General features: G+C 34.2%; 1 protein-coding gene across 1 annotated transcript in view; it reads left to right on the plus strand.

Moving 5' to 3' along the window:
- Nucleotides 1–833: 833 nt before the first annotated feature.
- LOC148955467 (uncharacterized) overlaps nucleotides 834–18,448 on the plus strand; it is a 41,607-nt gene continuing 23,992 nt past the window's right edge. Inside the window, exons 1-3 of the mRNA XM_089107417.1 lie at nucleotides 834–931; nucleotides 9,334–9,506; nucleotides 11,924–12,131. Of these exons, the coding sequence (XP_088963543.1) occupies nucleotides 856–931; nucleotides 9,334–9,506; nucleotides 11,924–12,131 (457 nt within the window). The 5' untranslated portion in view covers nucleotides 834–855. The remainder of the gene's footprint in view (nucleotides 932–9,333; nucleotides 9,507–11,923; nucleotides 12,132–18,448) is intronic.

Below are 18,448 nucleotides of genomic sequence, written 5' to 3' on the forward strand. Positions count from 1 at the left end.
GCTATTAAGGCTCTTTAATAGATTAACTAAGAAAAACAAGTTTTTTTTTAACTGAAAGTTAGGAGCAACATTAAAACTTAAAACGAACAGAAATTATTCCGTATATGAAAGGGGCTGCCCCTTCCTCAACGCTTCGCTCTTTACGCTAAAGTTTTTTATTGTTTCAAAAAATAAAGTTGTGATACATAGTCAAAATTTAGCGTAAGAGCAAGGCATTGAGGAGGGGACCGCCCCTTTCATATACGGAACAATTTCTGTTCGTTTTAAGTTTTAATGTCGCTCCTTACTTTCAGTTAAAAAACTTGTTTTTTTAGTTATTTTCTGAACGTTTTTGAATTAATGCAGCTTTGATTTTGGCTCACCATACATGAATATTTAAAACGAAACTCGCATATTAATTTTCCTTTTTTTGGCTAATTGGCTTTCTCGAAATTTTGTTCTGACGTAACTTACGAATTAACTTGCGTAACGATATTCTATATTCGTAGGTTTTTATTACGTATATTAGGGAGTTAGCTCCCTAGTCAATACCTTGCTCTTTACGATAAAGTTCAAATTTTATTCGAATCACAAACCCCTGAATCACAAAAGCCGTTTAATTAGAATAGACAGCTCTTTTGAAAGTAATAACAAACTTTAGCGTAAATAGCGATATATTGACTAGGGGGCGAACCTTCTCATATACGTAATAATTTCTACTCGTTTTAAGTTTGACATAATAACGTATTTACATGTCATCCTATCTCTGAGATTATATTAATATATAAGGCTTCTTGTTGTATTGATGTTTCCGATTTCGCTACTTCACAAAGAAAGAAGAGAGTGTAGTTGAGCTATTGTTTTCCTGGAAGCTCTATGAATAATAAAATATTGATAATGGTTTTTGTAATTAGCTGTGTTACAACTCCTCCTTTATCTGCAAAGAAAAAAGGTAAGTCGTTGTCTGTGCTGCAGGAACATCCGTTGTATGAGAGGTCTTTAACCCCGGACCCTAAAAACCTATCAGATTTTGTAATAACTCCAAAATTATACTATATTCGTGAAATTTTCCTACTTATGGCTGTTTTGAGGGTTTAATACTCTTTTCCGATTCCTTATCCCATCTCCTTCCCTACGAAACGTGTTTAGATCATAGGGGAGCAAAGCCGGTCCAATTTATTTAGTTTCGTAAGATATTGATTTCTTAATTCTAATTCTAAATAAATTATGTTTGTTAATTACTTTTTTAAGACCCGTAGAAAACTCTTGGTCACCCACTTGGCAACTACATTACAATATTGGTAAAAGGCGTTATAACAATGTGAAACGATTCTATAATACTGACAAAAGATGTTAATGATTTAGAAGTGCTTATAAATTGTTTCATATTCTTCAAGAGCATTAACCATTGTTATAGCGTAATTTCTCAGCGGTACTTTTCTTAGATAGGTCTTATCCGATTTCCTTAGTGTTTATTCCAATACTGACCGTAAAAAGTTAGTGATGGCTTCCGAAATTGTGTCTCGTAAGATGGGGATAAACCTAGGTGACAAAAAGACTACTACGATTCCCTAATTCGGAAATATTTAAAATAGTTTTCAAGAGGTGGAGTACAAACTTAATATAGAAATTAAATAAAAGAAAACAAGTGTTTTTTAACTAAAAGTAAGGTGCAACGCCAAAACAAAAAGGAACAAAAATTATTCCGTATATGAACGTTTGCCCCTGCCTCAATACCTTGCTCTTGACGCTAAAGCTATTATTCCTTTCTGAAAAGCTTCCTATTTTAAAAAAAAGGGTCCCTGTGTTTCAGTAACCGTTCTTAAAAAAATTGGGACAAACAGTCAAACTTTAGTTTAAAGAGCAAGATATTAAGGAGGGGGCAGCCCTTCATATACGGAACAATTTCTGTTCGTTTTGAGTTTTAATGTTGTTCTTACTTTCGGTTAAAAAAAAAACTTGTTTTTATTTAATTTTTGATCGTTTTTCAAATAATGCTAGTAAATCTTGCTCATCCACCATAAACTATACCCCCTCCTCTCACGGAAAATTCCTTCCTTGAAATTTTATCCAATGTAAAGTGCACCCCTTCAAATTTTCTCCAGACAGTTCCATCCTCGCTGAAAATCCCCCCAATCTAAAATTCCTCGCGGATAATTCAGCCTAAAACAATCTCCTTAGTATACTTTCATTTGAAAAAGACTTTAATTTTTAATCGGTTTCTCGATCACTCCAAAAATGCCCGTTCCATGGAAGTTTTTCCCCAAAAATCCAAAACACGCGGAAAATAGCCCCCGCATAATTTCCTTGGAACATCTCCCCAATTGAGTTGGTAAGGGGAATGTAAGACAATCAAAAAACAATTCGTATAGGCAGTCTGTCAAATTTCATCTGTGTAAAATTTTCCCTGGAAAATTCACCCCCAGAAATTTCCCTCCCCACAGAAGTTTCTCCCGGTGAAAATCCACCCCCGGCACAAAATACTCCCCCCCCCTCCACGCAAAATGTCTGTATACTTCCAAAAAACAAATACTATGGGTAAACATGGGCCAAGTTCACAACTTACAGGCCTCTCCCCACGGACTGTAGGAGTCAGGTTACTCAAAGAGACATAATTATTTGTTCTTTCAACTATACTGAAAAAAAACGGCTATTTAAAAATTTTGACTAGATAACTGTGGAGAAAAAAGCGTGGAAGGAGGGCTAGTGGGGCTAGACCAGGGGGGGATGGAAATTTTGGCCTCCCTAGACAAAAGAGGCTAGGGGGACTACAATTTTTTTTTGAATGCGCTCTCTCCCGATCTTCTGGGAATATTCTTTAGAAATTAACACCCCTTGGGAAAAACAGACAAAAAAAAAAGACGCATACGTTATCTTTATTATGACAAAAAATGCAAAATAAAAAATTTTATTATATTGGCGCTTGGAAATAACAAAAATAGCGGGGTCAAAATATCCCCCCCCGGGGGGCAGATAAGGATATTAAAACGAGTGAGATTTGAACTGAAAATGCAAATGAAGCTTGAAACGAGCAAAAATATCTAAAAACAAGAGTTTAGGTTTTGCCTCCTCTTCTCACTGTAAAAGTCTAAAACCTGCTGCGCCATTGGCGCTTTACTGAAAACAAATTATATTACAAACATTTTTGTTTGTAATTATTACAACATTGAAAATAAACATAAAAATTAAATTTTGAACTGATGAACTTATTAAATTATGTATCAAATATTCAGTTTAATCTTATTATTTCTTTTTAAGTTCCGTTTAATTCTATTAGTCCTCCTTAACACTCCCTGAAATTTTCAACATGATAGCCAAAATAGTTCCCGATCCTTACATAAGATCTTTTTTCAAAGTTTGTGTATATATTTTTATTAAAAAAAAAATTTGTTCGATTACGAAAGAAGAAGAAGAAAAAAAATATATGTTCAAGGTTATTTGTTAAAAAAAACAATTTTGTTTTTGTTGTCTTGAATAAATAAAATAATATGATGTGACGAGTCTGAAATTTTGATCTACCAAACCGTTCTCAAGATACTGCATATGTGCTATTTTAATAGCATGATTACGAATATTTTATTTTGATTTTTTTCAGATCCCCCCCCCCCCCCTAAGTCAAAGTTCAAAGTCTATTTTACTATATTACACTTTCTAAAAGTTCCAATTCCAGCTCCCAGTTTGTTCTTGATAATTTTCGGATACTAGAGTGTGTTAATCTTAGTAATAGCTTATTGTCTTAGTATTTCCATTACTACTTCTCCGAGAAAAAAATCTAGTCCCAATTCTAGCCAAAATCGTTAGGCAGATATGGGACAAAGTATGCTTCACCCATCCTTGTTCCCTCTCACAAGTTAAGAATAAAAAATCTAATACCCTCCAAAAGCAAAAACTCACCAAAAGTTTCGATTTAGCTTTAAAAACTGTCCCCAAGATAGCATATATACACTCTTTGATAGCCGGTGACGCAAAGACTATTTTCATTTCCCTAGCTACCTAACCAGGAATAGATTCTAAATCCTAAAATTGCTCATAGTGTAAAACGTTTAATTTGACTACGAAAAAAAAAATGTATTTAGCCCCTCCCCGGGAGAACAAATCTAAGTCCCCCGGCCCCGGTATCAATTAAAACTGCCTTAAAGTTTAAAATAAACACCAGCAGCCATTGCGAATGTTTTGTAGTAATTTGCTAGTATTTTGATAGCCTGGATGCACCTAGTCTCTTTTGATTTACAACTACCCTCTTCCCCGACCCAAAGTTCAATGTTCACATAACTCCTTCCTTAACACTCCCTGAAAGTTTCAACTTGATAGCCAAATTAGTTCCTGAGATATTATAGATACGCAATCGTGATAACCTGACAACCCATAGTGTCTTTTGATTTACCTTGCGACTTAACTGTAAGTGCATTATAAATATCACAGGAACTCACAATACAAAAATTATTTTGTCCAAATTTTTTCTCCATTGCCCATCTCTCCGACACAAAATATGAGACTCCCTAGCCCAAGCTCTCCCATTTTTTACCTAATAGTACTCATATTCTCCATCCCACAATCTGCTCCCAGGAAGAGACATATCTGCCATTTCGAGGACCTGGATGCATAGACCGTCTTTTGAATTGCCTCTGCTCCCTCCTCCAAGTAAAAATTTAAGATCTCCCTGCCACTATCCTCAACGCTTCCTGAAACTTTCAACTTGCTGTCCCAAGCTGCTCCCAAGACATTGCAGGTATGACATTTTAATAGCCTGGTAACATATAGCGTCTTTTTGTTTACCTTGCTACTTAACTCATCATAGATTATAAGTCCAAAAGGTGCTTTAAAGTGTAAAATAGCTTAAGAAGATAAAACACAAAATTGTTTTATCCACCCTCCTCCTTTCTCTCCCAAATAGTACAAGAAAGTTTTAAGATCATTCTTCGAGTCGTTCCCGAGAGATTGTAAACATGCTGTTTCAATGACCTGAATATACATAGTGTTGATTAACCTAGCTCTTCTCCAGTGGAGGATCCAGAGGGGGCGAGGGGGTAGGCCCCCCCTAACGTAGTCTAAAGCAGTGTAATTTACTTAATTAACGTAAGTTTGCATTAATTAAACTTGCTCATAACGCAAGTTTATTGGATCGACCTATTTTGCGCCCCTCCCTAAAACTAATCCTGGATCCGTGCCTGCTCTTCTCTACACCAAGTAAGAATCAGAATATCATTGAACCGTCTTTTAAGCACTACTTGACTATCTAAACTTAATCCCCTTAGCATTCCGGAGATATTGCAGATAATTTCTAATACTTTTTATTATTATTTATTCATCTACGCCACTTCCAAATTATATCAATTTGAAACTCTGAGAATCTCGGTCTTGGAAATGATCCCTCCAACCTTTTGGGTCATTGCTCCTGGGGTTGTAACGGTAACGCTGACCCTTGAGGCAAATTTATTAGAAAATTCCATCTTCCTAAAAAAATATAACATTAAAAATTTATTCCAATGTCTTGAGACTTACAGGAATGAGGGGAAGGGGGTGTGGCAGGAAAAGGTATTAAGCCAGAAACGGTAATGAAACGTTTGGCTTCCCTCAAATTACTGTCAGCCCTCAAAACGACATTAGAACTTGCAATTTCCAACAAACTGAGCCACCCTCACGTTTCTATGGCTACCCACCCACGTGATATGGCAGGGGAAAAGTCTTTAGACTTTTATTATTTACTTTTCCTAAGGGTTTTCACAAGGTATATTTTATAATTTATTTTCACATGAACATTTTATTAAATTATGATGTAAGTTCCAAGGTTCCAAGATTAAGACACTTTGTCTTATGTGCCTCCATGTATTTTTAATTAGGAAGAGTGCATTTTGGAAAACCAAACTCCCTTCTTAGTCTTTAGCATTATTTAAAAGCTAATGGGTAGGAAATTTTAAAGGTAGATAAATAAAAATTTTGCTGAACACGTTTAACACACAGTACAGTTCGTTTACGTTCTCAGTGATGTCTATATGTCAAACTTATTTAGAGTTAAGCCTTTTCTGCACCTGAAGGCACAAGAGATAGGAATGGTTGACTTCCAATTCGATCTATTTGGATTCAAGGGCCAATGCTCATTCGATCAACCTTAAACCAAGATTCACAGCTCGTTCAGCAGAGTACGATAGTCTATTGCCTCATTTTCCAGGGACCAACCAAGCAAGTTTCCACCAAGTTTTGCTAAGATCCAAAAACCCTTTATGGTAATTGTTCTGATGACCAAACTTTAGGGAGACCGAGCACCATCAGTGGTGCTCTTGAAAAAAGTGTACTGGTACTTTCAGTATTTATAGACGTTAGAAAGGCTTTTGACACGGTGATTCATAAAATTTTATTGCGTAGGCTAAGCCGTTTAGGGATGCAAGGGGTTATTCTGAAATGGTTTGAATCTTATCTTAACCACCGCATTATTAGAGTCTTTATTAGAAATTCTATTTCAAAAACTTTTATCGTTAATTCTGGTGTGCCTCAGGGTTCCGTGCTTGGCCCACATCTTTATCTAATTTACGTTGATACAATGCTTTTTTATATATCAGATGCACTGATAACGTCTTTTGCTAATGCATGGTTTTCACAATTACAGCTTCTTGTCTGAACCAGTTAATTGAGAAGACAAATAAGGCCCTCGCTGAATTGATAAGTTTTACAAATTCTAGTTATTTGGTAGTGAATATTTCAAAAACAAATTTCGTGACATTTTGTAGAACAGGAGTTCCATGTGTTTTAGATAATAAATTGTTTTTAATGGTGAATATTTAAAGCATGTAAATGGTGTTAAGTACTTGGGCCTTAGTCTTGATTTTAATTTAAGTTGGAAATCACATTGTGATCTTGTGGCAGTTATGATTTCAAGAGGGTTGGGTGTGATAAGAAGACTGAAAAATCAACTACCGTCAATTTTTTTACTTTTACTTTATCATTCTATTGTTAGCCCTTGTTTATCGTATGGTTGCTTGCTATGGACTAGTAGTTTTATTTCAAGTTTTAGAAAGGTCCAAATTTTACAGAATAAAATAGTTCGTATTTTAGGTTATTATATTCAGTTTGAAAATAACACGTTGAATTGCTTTACAAGTTTGAAAATTTTAAATATTTATCAGTTACGGGATTGCCAGTTAGCAATTTTTATTTATCAATGTTTGAATAAGTGTTCACCGGAGGTATTTTGGGAAATTTTTAAAGCTAACTCATCTTATCACTGTTACGAGACTAGAAATGCGAATGACCTTGCATCGGAGTTCCAAAATACCCAATGTGCTGCGTTTCTGCCTCGTTTTATGGGACCGAGAACCCTCCCGGATGCTACTAGACAAGCTGGTAATGTAAGCCAGCTCAAGAGTAAATTGAAGCGTCACATTTTGGGTTATAATTTGAATGATTAGAAATTTGAATTTGATTAATGTTTGGTGTTAAAATTGTTTGGAGAGATAAAGGTCGAATTTTCGTGAAATTACCCAGCCAAAGCGCACGAAGTCGGCTCTATAGCCTAGCTGATACTTATTGATTTTGTCATAGTTGATTTAGTTAGAAGTATCTCATTTTTTTTTGTTTTTTTTTCTTTATCTCTGTTGTTGCTTTTTTTTGAGTGGATGTTTTAAGGATGAGTGTAATCCTTTTAGAGTAGGAGATGTTCTTTATGTTGATTTAATTCAAATGCTGATTTTTCCCCGAAAAGAGATAGTTTTTATGTGGATGTAGAGCTTTATAATAATGGATTTGCAGACACCGTAAACAAACCATCGGGTTTTTGTAGATGGCTACTGTAAATTTGTTTGTATTTTTTATGCTAAATAAATTAATTTGAATTTGAATGTGGAACTAATTTTTTGTCTAATTTCGTCTTCTGCATGGCTGATTCTTTAACCACAATACTTAATGACTCAGTCTTTGAGTCGAGAAGAAAAAAAAAGTTTTTCGCCCCCCTTTTTTTGTTAAACAGTTTATTCTTAGCTCCGGTTCTTCTTGCTGAAAGTTTCAAATTTATCAGGACAAAAAGTTTGTTGCCAGAATCTAAGTCGTGTCTTGAGCGTTAGGCAGAGGCTGGTAACCAAAATGATATAGGACGGGGGCTGGTTACTATCTTATCACTTTCAAATATAAAAAGGGGCACTAGAACTTTGACTATCTAATCGAGTTAGCCTCCTTGGAAGCTCCTACGGCAACTGCCTGCATTCAAAGTGGTTGACAAAAAATAGGCATTGAAGGCTACTAGCTCTTTACTTAGGCAGCGATAGTGTGCTTTCTTATTGAGGAGTACCTTTTCTTCCTTTAAATAGTTAAAATTGTGATTTTTAGAAATATTTTGGTCGTGAATCCAATCAGAATTCTTGTAAATAGTAGATACATACTGTCCATAATTTTTAAAAAATGTTTCATCATGGAAAAAAAACCAACTAAATCACCCCTAAACTAACTGTAGCATTACTACCATCCGAAGATATTTATAAAATGGCTCTGAATGTCATTCCCTGTTAATGCTCTAATTAAGAGATATGTGTATTAGGTGGGTAGCGAGAGTGCAGCTAGGGGTAGAGCCGTTCATAGGGTTGGTGGTCCCGGTTTCATCAATACCATGACCCCTCTCAACTCAAACATAAATACAACTTAAGCCCTAAGGGTCCCAGCCGAGGCGTCTCTTTAGCCACAGTGCCCTCAGTCATGGTGGCCGGGACAGCCTGCCTCGCCCCCTCTCCTTTGAAAGTCCTGGACTAGGATCTTAAGGGTGAAGAGTACCTTTGAAAATGTTCTTAGTGTCCTAGAAATCCCTCTGATACAGATTCAAAACTGAATTCGGACATATGATTGTTAGCGGTGGTAACTCAATAAAATATAGTTGGACATATAACTATATTATATAAATGGAGAAGGGCGTAATTTTGTTACATTTTTCCTCAATTTTGTAAATAAATGCAAAAGTATTTTTGACTCAAAACTCAGGGGGAGGAGCAAATCATCTAGGAGGAGGAGGACCAATGCACACCCAGGCCCACTTTTCCTTAACACCTCTAATGTTCGTATTTTTTGTCTTTTACTGCTAATTGACTACCTCCTCTCCAACCCCGTTAATATCTCTATCTACATTCATCGTAAGGGCAAAACAGTATTAAGCAGTTGTCTGGATGGAAATTTGTGAGATTAGGAATTTGAGTGGTTTTGATCTGAAAAAACAGACCTTAAAATGTAATTATAAACAAAATAGATGATGTTGGACAATATTTTGGCCAGTAGAGTGGCAAGTGGTTATTATTTAAAAATGTTTTTGCTATACCACGATTGGAAATGATGTGGCTACTGGAGGAGTTATGATATTATGAAGACATAGTTGTGTTTTAGGTATAAAAGCGGTTGGTGATAGATGTCAGCCTATAGAGGTTCCAATGTGTCGCAATATGCCATACAATCTGACAAGGTTTCCAAACTTTCTTGGGCACGAAAACCAGGCTGATGTAATGATTGCAATGGAACAATACTCTATTTCAAGTTGGACCAACTGTTCCCCCTATTTGGTAGGTTTCTGCTCTATTTATTCCAAAACATGTCTGATGCTTATTAAATTTTGTATTTATTTTTTATCTAGTAACTATACAGCCCATGCCACATCATAGTCACATCTATCGATAAAGAAAGCCAAATATCATGAATGAAAAGGCAATTTTCTTGATTTTAGCGTCACGCTTGTATTTAATAAGCAAAAATTAAAATTGCAAGAAATTAGTTTAAAGAGTTTGCACCAACAGTAATTTGCGTCAAACTGTTCTCTATTAATACTAAGTCTTCTTAGCTTTTGTCAGATTCCTCTCCCAGATAAAAAACCCGCTGTTCTAAGTTTCTATTTTTTCTAGTTTTAAAAATTATGTTTTAAGTCTTGACTCTGATTGGTCAGTCAGAAAATTTATTTTTGAAGGTTGAACTATGTTCAATTCGAGAAATTATGAACGACGAACGTAATTGGCACTGTAGTTGTTTGTAATTTTGATTTTATCGACAAGTACGACTATAATGTTGCATGGTCATACCAATATGAATCCCAAAAACATAGAAAACTTAACCGTTTACTATTTTATCATCCAGGCGAAAAGTTCACTTGGTAGTAGCAATAATTTATTTGTAAAAATATATTTTTGGTATTTATTTTGTTAATAGTTTCTATATCAATAGAAATCTCAAATATTTACAAAAATCCAAGATTTGAGATTTTATCATCCAGGCAGAAAGTTCAGTTTTTAGTAGTAGTAATATTTTTTTTAATCAATCGCAAGCAAATCAAAAGTTGGGCTGGCGAAGATGTACTATTAGCAAGAAAATACGTAGTAATAACAACTAATATACTTATACAGAATTGGAGGATAAAATCCTGTACATAACATTATGATCTCGAAGCAACAATAATTTTGAAAGTAATAATAAAAACAAACAACCAAACCAATAAAATAAAATTGGTTTTTCCAATAAATTTCATAAGTTTTATACCCATTCAGTTTGAATCCTTTTCGAAAGTATATTTACTGTGCAGACCCATACACAGCTCACATTTAAACTGATTAATGCGTAATTAGTAAATGCTAAGGCTAAACTTTTTTCAAAACCTAGCCTATTTATAAATTATTGAAAAAGCAATCTTATTTGAAACTTGGCGATGAGCCTCAATATCTCCTATTGTCTTAGCACCATAATAATAAATTCTCACGAACCTCAATCACACTACTATATCCTCATGTCAAAATTTATGCATGGACAGGCATGTTCGAACCAGTATTTAGAATCTAAACCTTTGCTGAAAGGATGATTTTTCTGTGGAGGATAGGATACTTTTTGTAGCTATTATTATAAACTATATCCTATGCCTGTGTGGTAAAGCTTTCTAATTTAGTTAATTATTAATTTAGTAAAAATATATAAGACGCAAATATGAAGTTTTGAAATACCACTTTTTATTAAGATAAGGAACATATTCTGCCAAGTTCTGTTTAACGGGAAATTGAGAAATTACCACTTCCTAGCGATTACGTGGGAAGGTGTGGCTGATGAAAATGTATAAAAGATAAATTTTATCGGAAGGGGTGATCTGATACTAACTTTATGCCGGACTGACCTCTGGTCCGTTGTTTTTAGAAATTCCTTGGAATCTTGTCTTATCATTGTAAGTGTCTAAGTATCTTATTATATATTATTGTAGTTTCTGAGACTTGTGGTCTACTTGGGACAGCCAGTCCCAATTGAAAGTATATATCTGATTATTATTATATGTTAAATGAATAAAAGTATTGTATTTTAGACAACCTCTCTACGATCTACCTTTAGCCCCACGAACATACCCAGTCGGTACGCCTCATTAGTTCGGTCATAGCGTAAGGCACGCTACCAAAGTTAAATTACCTTAGGGCAAGAGTTTATCTCCCCTATAAAGGGAGAATAAAGGCATCTACGACTGCAACCTCCAAATACCATAAAATACACTTCAGTACAACTTTACAACACCTGAACTATTTTTAAACTGTCTTTGATTAACTAATAATAAACTGCTTTTGATTAACTAATGCTGGGAATAGAGTTAGTAAACTCTAATCCCAGTGCTGCTGGTCGGAAGCAATCCAAAATATCTAGGCCTACTATGAATTTATTTAAAAACTCTGCTTTTGCTGCTAAATCTTGAACTTGTCAGCTGGCGTCAAGGTTTCAACTATACAGAGAAAAAATTAACAAGATAGATTTTTCGAAATTCCTAGACTATGGACAAAATCTAAATTTGACTTAATGCACATCAGAAATTGAACTTGATGATTTACAAAAAGATATGGAAAAGGGGGAAATTACATAAAAAAAAGTCAATGGATTAATTACTGAAGAGATAAAAACATAACTATCACAAGTAGAGGATTGCTACAGTTGACAGCCCTTGCCAAAATAACATCTTTCCTTTCAGACGTTTTTACTGTGCTCCTTCTATATACCCCTTTGTACCTTCGATTTCACGTCGAGGCCAATACCTCCCTGTATAGAAGTCTGTGAAGCTGTTTTAGAAGATTGCAAAGATATCCAAGATCTTCTTGAGTTTCCTCTACCTTCAAAAATTCATTGTGACAGCCTACCTCCCAAAGATGGAGATGTCTGTATTGCTCCCGAGACTCATGGTTTGTTACTAGTCAAACAGTTCGTGGTAACGAACTGTAAGTAAGGAGCGACCCGGCTCAATGGTAACCGAAACTCTAGAAAACGGGTTTTGATACCAATAGATATATCAAAAGAATCAGATTTCAATGCTGATTTCAAATATATAACTTTCATCAAGTTTAGTGCTACCCATCAAAAATTACGCGCCTGAGAAAATTTGGCTGATTTTCAAAAAAAGGGGGAAACACCCCCTAAATGTTATAGAACCTTAATGAAAATCACACCATCATATTCAGCTTATCAGAGAACCCTACTGTAGAGTTTTCAAGCTCCTATCTAGGAATTTTGCATTTTTTGCCAGAAGAAAGATCACGGATGCGTGTTTATTTGTTTGTTTGTTTTTTGTTTGTTTTTCTTTTCCCAGGGGTGATCGTATCGACCCAGTGGTTCTAGAACATCGTGGGAGGACTCATTGGAACGGAAATTAAAATTTCTAGTGCCCTTTTAAAGTGACCGAAAATAATGGAGGGCAACGAGCCCCCCTCCCACACTTATTTTTTTACCAAAGTCACCCGATCAAAATTTTGAGATAGCCATTTTGTTCAGCATGGTCGAAAATATGATAAATATGTCTTTTAGGATGACTTAATCCCCCGAAGTACCCAGAGGGAGGGCTAAAAGTTATGAACTCTGCCCAATGTTAACATATAGTATTGGTTATTGGGAAGTATATAGAAGTTTTCAGGAGGTTTTTTTCTGGTAGTGGGAGGGAAGGGTGGGTCGGGGGTTATGTTGGAGAATCTGTTCATGAAGGAAGTTGACATGGGGGAAGGGAAAAAATTGCCATGAAGGGGGTGCCGGACTTACCAGCATTATTTATTGGTTATTGGGAAGTATACAACCATTTTCAGGAAGGATTTTTTCTGGAGGGGGGGGATAGAGGAGGGAGTGACTCTGGAGAATATGTCCGTGGAGGATGTTTCTTTGGGGCAAGATACAGTTCTATGAAGGGGGTGCCGGATTTCCAAGCATTATTTAAAAACGATCAGAAATTAAATAAAAAAAAACAAGTTTTTTTAACTGAAATGTAAGAAGGAATATTAGAACTTAAAACGAACAGAAATTATAACTTATGTGAGGGGGTTCTCCCCCAAGTCAATACCTCGTTCTTTACACTACAGTTTTTGTCAGGGCTTTCGAAAAAGCTATCTATTTTATTTAACCTGTCTTTGTGATTCAGGGGTTTGTGAATTAAATTTTTTTTTTAACTTTTAACGTAAACATGTTGGCCTTGAATAAGAGGAGAGCTCCCTCATATACGTAATAACATATACGCAATAAACAAAACAATAAAAAAAAACAAGCGATACGGCTCAATAGTAATCGAAACTTTTAAAAACGGAATTTTGATGTCAATAAATGTATCAAAAGAATGTGTTTATAATGCTGATTCTAAATATATAAATTTTGTTAAGTTTAGTATTACTCATCAAAGGCAACGAGCCTGAGAAAATTTAATCGATTTTTTAAAGAGGGGGGAAAAATCCCCTAAAAGTGAAAGGATTTTAATGAAAATCACACCGTCAGATTCAGCGTATCAGAAAACCCTATTACATAGGTTTCAAGCTCGTATCTGCAAAAATCTGCAACTTTGTATTTTTTGCCAGAAGAAAAATATACGAATATAGAAGTTAGTTATGTAAGTTAATTTGTAAAGACATCCATTTAGCAAAAGGAAAGTAAAATTTTTATGCAAATAAAAGCTGCATTAACTAAAAAACAATCAGAAATTAAATAAAAAAAAAAAGTTTTTTTTAACTGAAAGTAAGGAGCGACATTAAAACTTAAAACGAACAGAAATTATTCCGTATATGAAAGGGGCTGTCCCCTCAGTAGAAAGGGAGGTGCTACTCCGGTACCCACCACGTGGTTTATGGTTTTCTCACTGAGAATGAAAAAACAGGAATTTTCTCACTTGAAAAAACAATAATTTTCTCACTTTTAGGTCTGTTTTCAAGGATGGTTATGTGGTTTGTTCGATGTATTTGATGTTTTTCATGGATGGTTTTGGAGGATGTATGGTTTTTGTCAGTGAGAATTTGAAAAACAGGAACTTTCTCACATTTATGTCTGTTAACAGCAATTCATGTCTGTTTTATGGTTTTTGTCAGTGAGAATGAAAAAACAGGAACTTTCTCACATTTATGGATGTCAACAGCAATTTATGTCTAGGCCTCATGAGCTCGTGACAGGACCACGTGGTTTATGGTTTTCTCAGTGAGAATGAAAAAACAGAATTTCCAGGTGTAATGACATTGGGGTGATTTAATTAGTCGGTGGGGGAATTATTGGTTCACGAATGGGGAATTAAGAAACAAACATCGCTTCTTTGATCTTTAGGCTAACCTAACCTGATAATTTTTCATAAAAAGATAAAAAGTTCTAGTTCAATTTAAAATTTTCTCAACGAAGTGAAGAAAAATTCAAGTTCTCTTCTGAATTTTACCAAAGAACACAATTCAATTCTAATTTCACCAGAGAAAATACAAATCTTCCACTTCAGTTCTATATTTCACAAAGACATAAAGAAATTTAAAGTTCAATTCTAAATTTCTCGGTGGAAGATAGAAAAAGTAATACCATACCTGTGAATATTTTCACGGAAGATAAAAAGTTCTAGTTCAATTTAAAATTTTCTCAACGAAGTGAAGAAAAGTTCACTACGTACGCGCGCGTACGTAGGCTAACCTAGCCTAACCTAACCTAACTTAATCTAACCTAACCTAACTTAATCTAACCTAACCTAACCTAATCATACACCTAACTTTTTGCCTGTCTCTCACCTAACCTAACCTAAGTGAAGCGTACGTAGGCTAACCTAATCTAACTTAACCTAATCTAACCTAACTTAATCTAGCCTAACCAAACCTAACCACACTCGCCATAAAAGGTTAGGTTAACTTATCATGAACGCTCATGATAAGTTAACCTAACCTAACCTAACTTAAACATGTAGAAATGTTTCTATTTATTTATTAATATTTATTTATACCTAACCTAACCTATTGTTTTGGAGGTTAGATGAAGGAGTTTGAACGATTGTCTTTAATAATAGAAGGAGTCACTCATTTTTTAATTTAAAAATTTGAGGGATATATACATAAGACAAAGGAGATAAAATTTAATTTAAAATTATAATACAACTTAAAATTTTTCATCTCTTTGAGAAAAAACCAGAACTGATGTGGAACCTTTTTATTTTCTAGGAAAAATTAGAAGAGAACTTTGAATTTTTTCTGTCTGTGAGAAATTAAGAACTGAAGTGGAAGCTTTTTTCATTTTCATTGGAAAAATTCAGAATTGAGCTAACTTTTTTATCTTCTTTAAGAAAATTCAGAAGAGAACTTGAACATTTTGCACTTCTTCGAGAAAACTCAGAATTAAAGTGATGCATCTTATCCTCATGTCGAAGATTCAAAATCAATGTATAACTTTTTCTATCTTCTATGAAAAATTTGGAGCAGCACTTTAAATTTTTCATCTGTTTGCAAAAAATCGGAACTGAATTTAAGAAAATTAGAATTAAAGTGAAACTTTTTATCTTCACTGGAAAATAATCACAATCATAGTATAACTTTTCCTATCTTCTACAGAAAAATTTAGAACTGAACTTGAAATTTTTTATGTGTTTGAGAAATTATGAACTGAAGTGGAAGGTTTTTTCATTTTCATTGGTAAAATTCAGAATTGAGCTAACTTTTTTCTCTTCTTTAAGAAAGTTCAGAAGAGAACTTGAACATTTTGCACTTCTTCGAGAAAGCTCTGAATTAAAGTGGAGTTCCTTATCTTCATGTTGAATATTCACAATCAATGTATAACTTTTTCTATCTTCTATGAAAAATTTGGAATAGAAATTTAAATTTTTCATATCTTTGAGAAAAATCAGAACTGAATTTAATAAAAATTATAAATAAAGTGAAACTTTTGATCTTCATTGAAAGTAATCACAATCGTAGTATTACTTTTTCTATCTTTCATCTAAAAATTTAGAATAGAACTTTAAATTTCTTTATTTCATTATGGAACTTAAAACTGAAGTGGAAGATTTTCATTTTCTCTGGAGAAATTAGAATTGAAGTGTGTTCTTTGGTAAAGTTCAGAAGCGAACTTGAACTTTTCTTTAATTCGTTGAGAAAATTTTAATTTGAACTACAACATTTTATCTTCCGTGAAAATATTCACAAGTCTTATTTTACTTATTCTATCTTCCACCGAAAAATTTAGAATTGAACTTTACATTTCTGTATGTCCTTGTAAAATAAAGAACTGAAGTGGAAGATTTTTATTTTCTTTGGTGAAATTAGAATTGAATTGTGTTCTTTAGTAAAATTCAGAAGAGAACTTGAACTTTTCTTCACTTCGTTGAGAAAATTGTAAATTGAACTAGAACTTATTATCTTCAGGGAAAATATTCACAAGTATGGTATTACTTTTTCTATCTTCCACCGAAAAATTTAGAATTGAACTTTAAATTTCTTTATGTCTTTGTGAAATGAAGAACTTAAGTGGAAGATTTTTATTTTCTCTGGAGAAATTAGAATTGAATTGTGTTCTTTGGTAAAATTCCGAAGAGAACTTGAAATTTTTATCTTCTGTGAAAAATTTGGAACAGTATTTTAAATTTTTCATCTCTTCGAGAAAATATTCATAAGTATGGTATTACTTTTTCTATCTTCCACCGAGAAATTTAGAATTGAACTTTAAATTTCTTTATGTCTTTGTGAAATATAGAACTGAAGTGGAAGATTTTTATTTTCTCTGGTGAAATTAGAATTGAATTTTGTTCTTTGGTAAAATTCAGAAGAGAACTTGAATTTTTCTTCACTTCGTTGAGAAAATTTTAAATTGAACTAGAACTTTTTATATTTTTATGAAAAATTCTCAGGTTAGGTTAGCCTAAGGATCAAAGAGGCCATGTTTGTTTCTTAATTCCCCATTCGTGAACCAATAATTCCCCCACCGATTAATTAAATCACCCCAATGTCATTACACCTGGAAATTCTGTTTTTTCATTCTCACTGAGAAAACCATAAACCACATGGTCCTGTCACGAGCTCATGAGGCCTAGACATAAATTGCTGTTGACATCCATAAATGTGAGAAAGTTCCTGTTTTTTCATTCTCACTGACAAAAACCATAAAACAGACATGAATTGCTGTTAACAGACATAAATGTGAGAAAGTTTCTGTTTTTTCAGTCTCACTGACAAAAACCATAAAACAGACATGAATTGCTGTTGACATCCATGAAAAACATCAAATAAATTGAACAACACACATAACCATCCAAGAAACAACCATCAATGTGAGAAAACAGACATAAATGTGAGAAAGTTCCTGTTTTTCAAATTCTCACTGACAAAAACCATAAAACATCCATAATTTGATGTTGACAAAAGACATACTTATAATATTTTCGAACATGTTGAACAAAATGGCTATCTACAAATTTTGATCAGGTGACTTTGGGAAAACAATGAGCGTGGGAGGGGGCCTAGTTGCCCTCCATTTTTTTGGTCACTTAAAAAGGGCACTAGAACTTTTAATTTTCATTTTAATGAGCCCTCCCACGATATTCTAGGACCACTGGGTCGATACGATCACCCCTGGAAAAAAAATAAAATAAAAATAAACACGCACCCGTGATCTTTCTTCTGGCAAAAAATGTAAAATTCCACATTTTTGTAGATAGGAGCTTGAAACCTCGACAGTAGGGTTCTCTGATACGCGAAATATGATGATGTGATTTTCATTAAGGTTCTATAACTTTTAGGGGGTCTTTCCCCCTTTTTTCGAAAATCAGCCAAATTTCCTCAGGCACGTAACTTTTGATGGATAAATTTAAACTTGATGAAACTTATATATTTGAAATCAGCATTAACATCCAATTCTTTTGATGTATCTATTTGTATCAAAATACCGTTTTCTAGAGTTTCGGTTACCATTGAGCCGGGTCCCAATAACCAATATTTTTGGGTAAAGTTCATAACTTTCAGCCCTCTTCCTGGGGGCTTCGAGGGATTAAGTCATCCTAAAATACATAGTTATAATATTTTCGACCATGCTGAACACAATGGTTATCTCAAAATTTTGATTGGGTGACTTTGGGGAAAAAAATGAGCGTGGGAGGGGGCCTAGTTACCCTCCATTTTTTTGTCACTTAAAAAGGGCACTAGAACTTTTAATTTCAGTTCCAATGAGCCCTCCCACGATATGATAGGACTACTGGGTCGATACGATCACCCCTGGGAAAAAAAAAGAAAAAAAAAAAAAAAAA

Source organism: Artemia sp. Qi Xiang Cuo, chromosome 2, assembly GCF_049724085.1.
Source record: "Artemia sp. Qi Xiang Cuo chromosome 2, ASM4972408v1, whole genome shotgun sequence".
In the NCBI taxonomy this organism is placed as follows: domain Eukaryota; kingdom Metazoa; phylum Arthropoda; class Branchiopoda; order Anostraca; family Artemiidae; genus Artemia; species Artemia sp. Qi Xiang Cuo.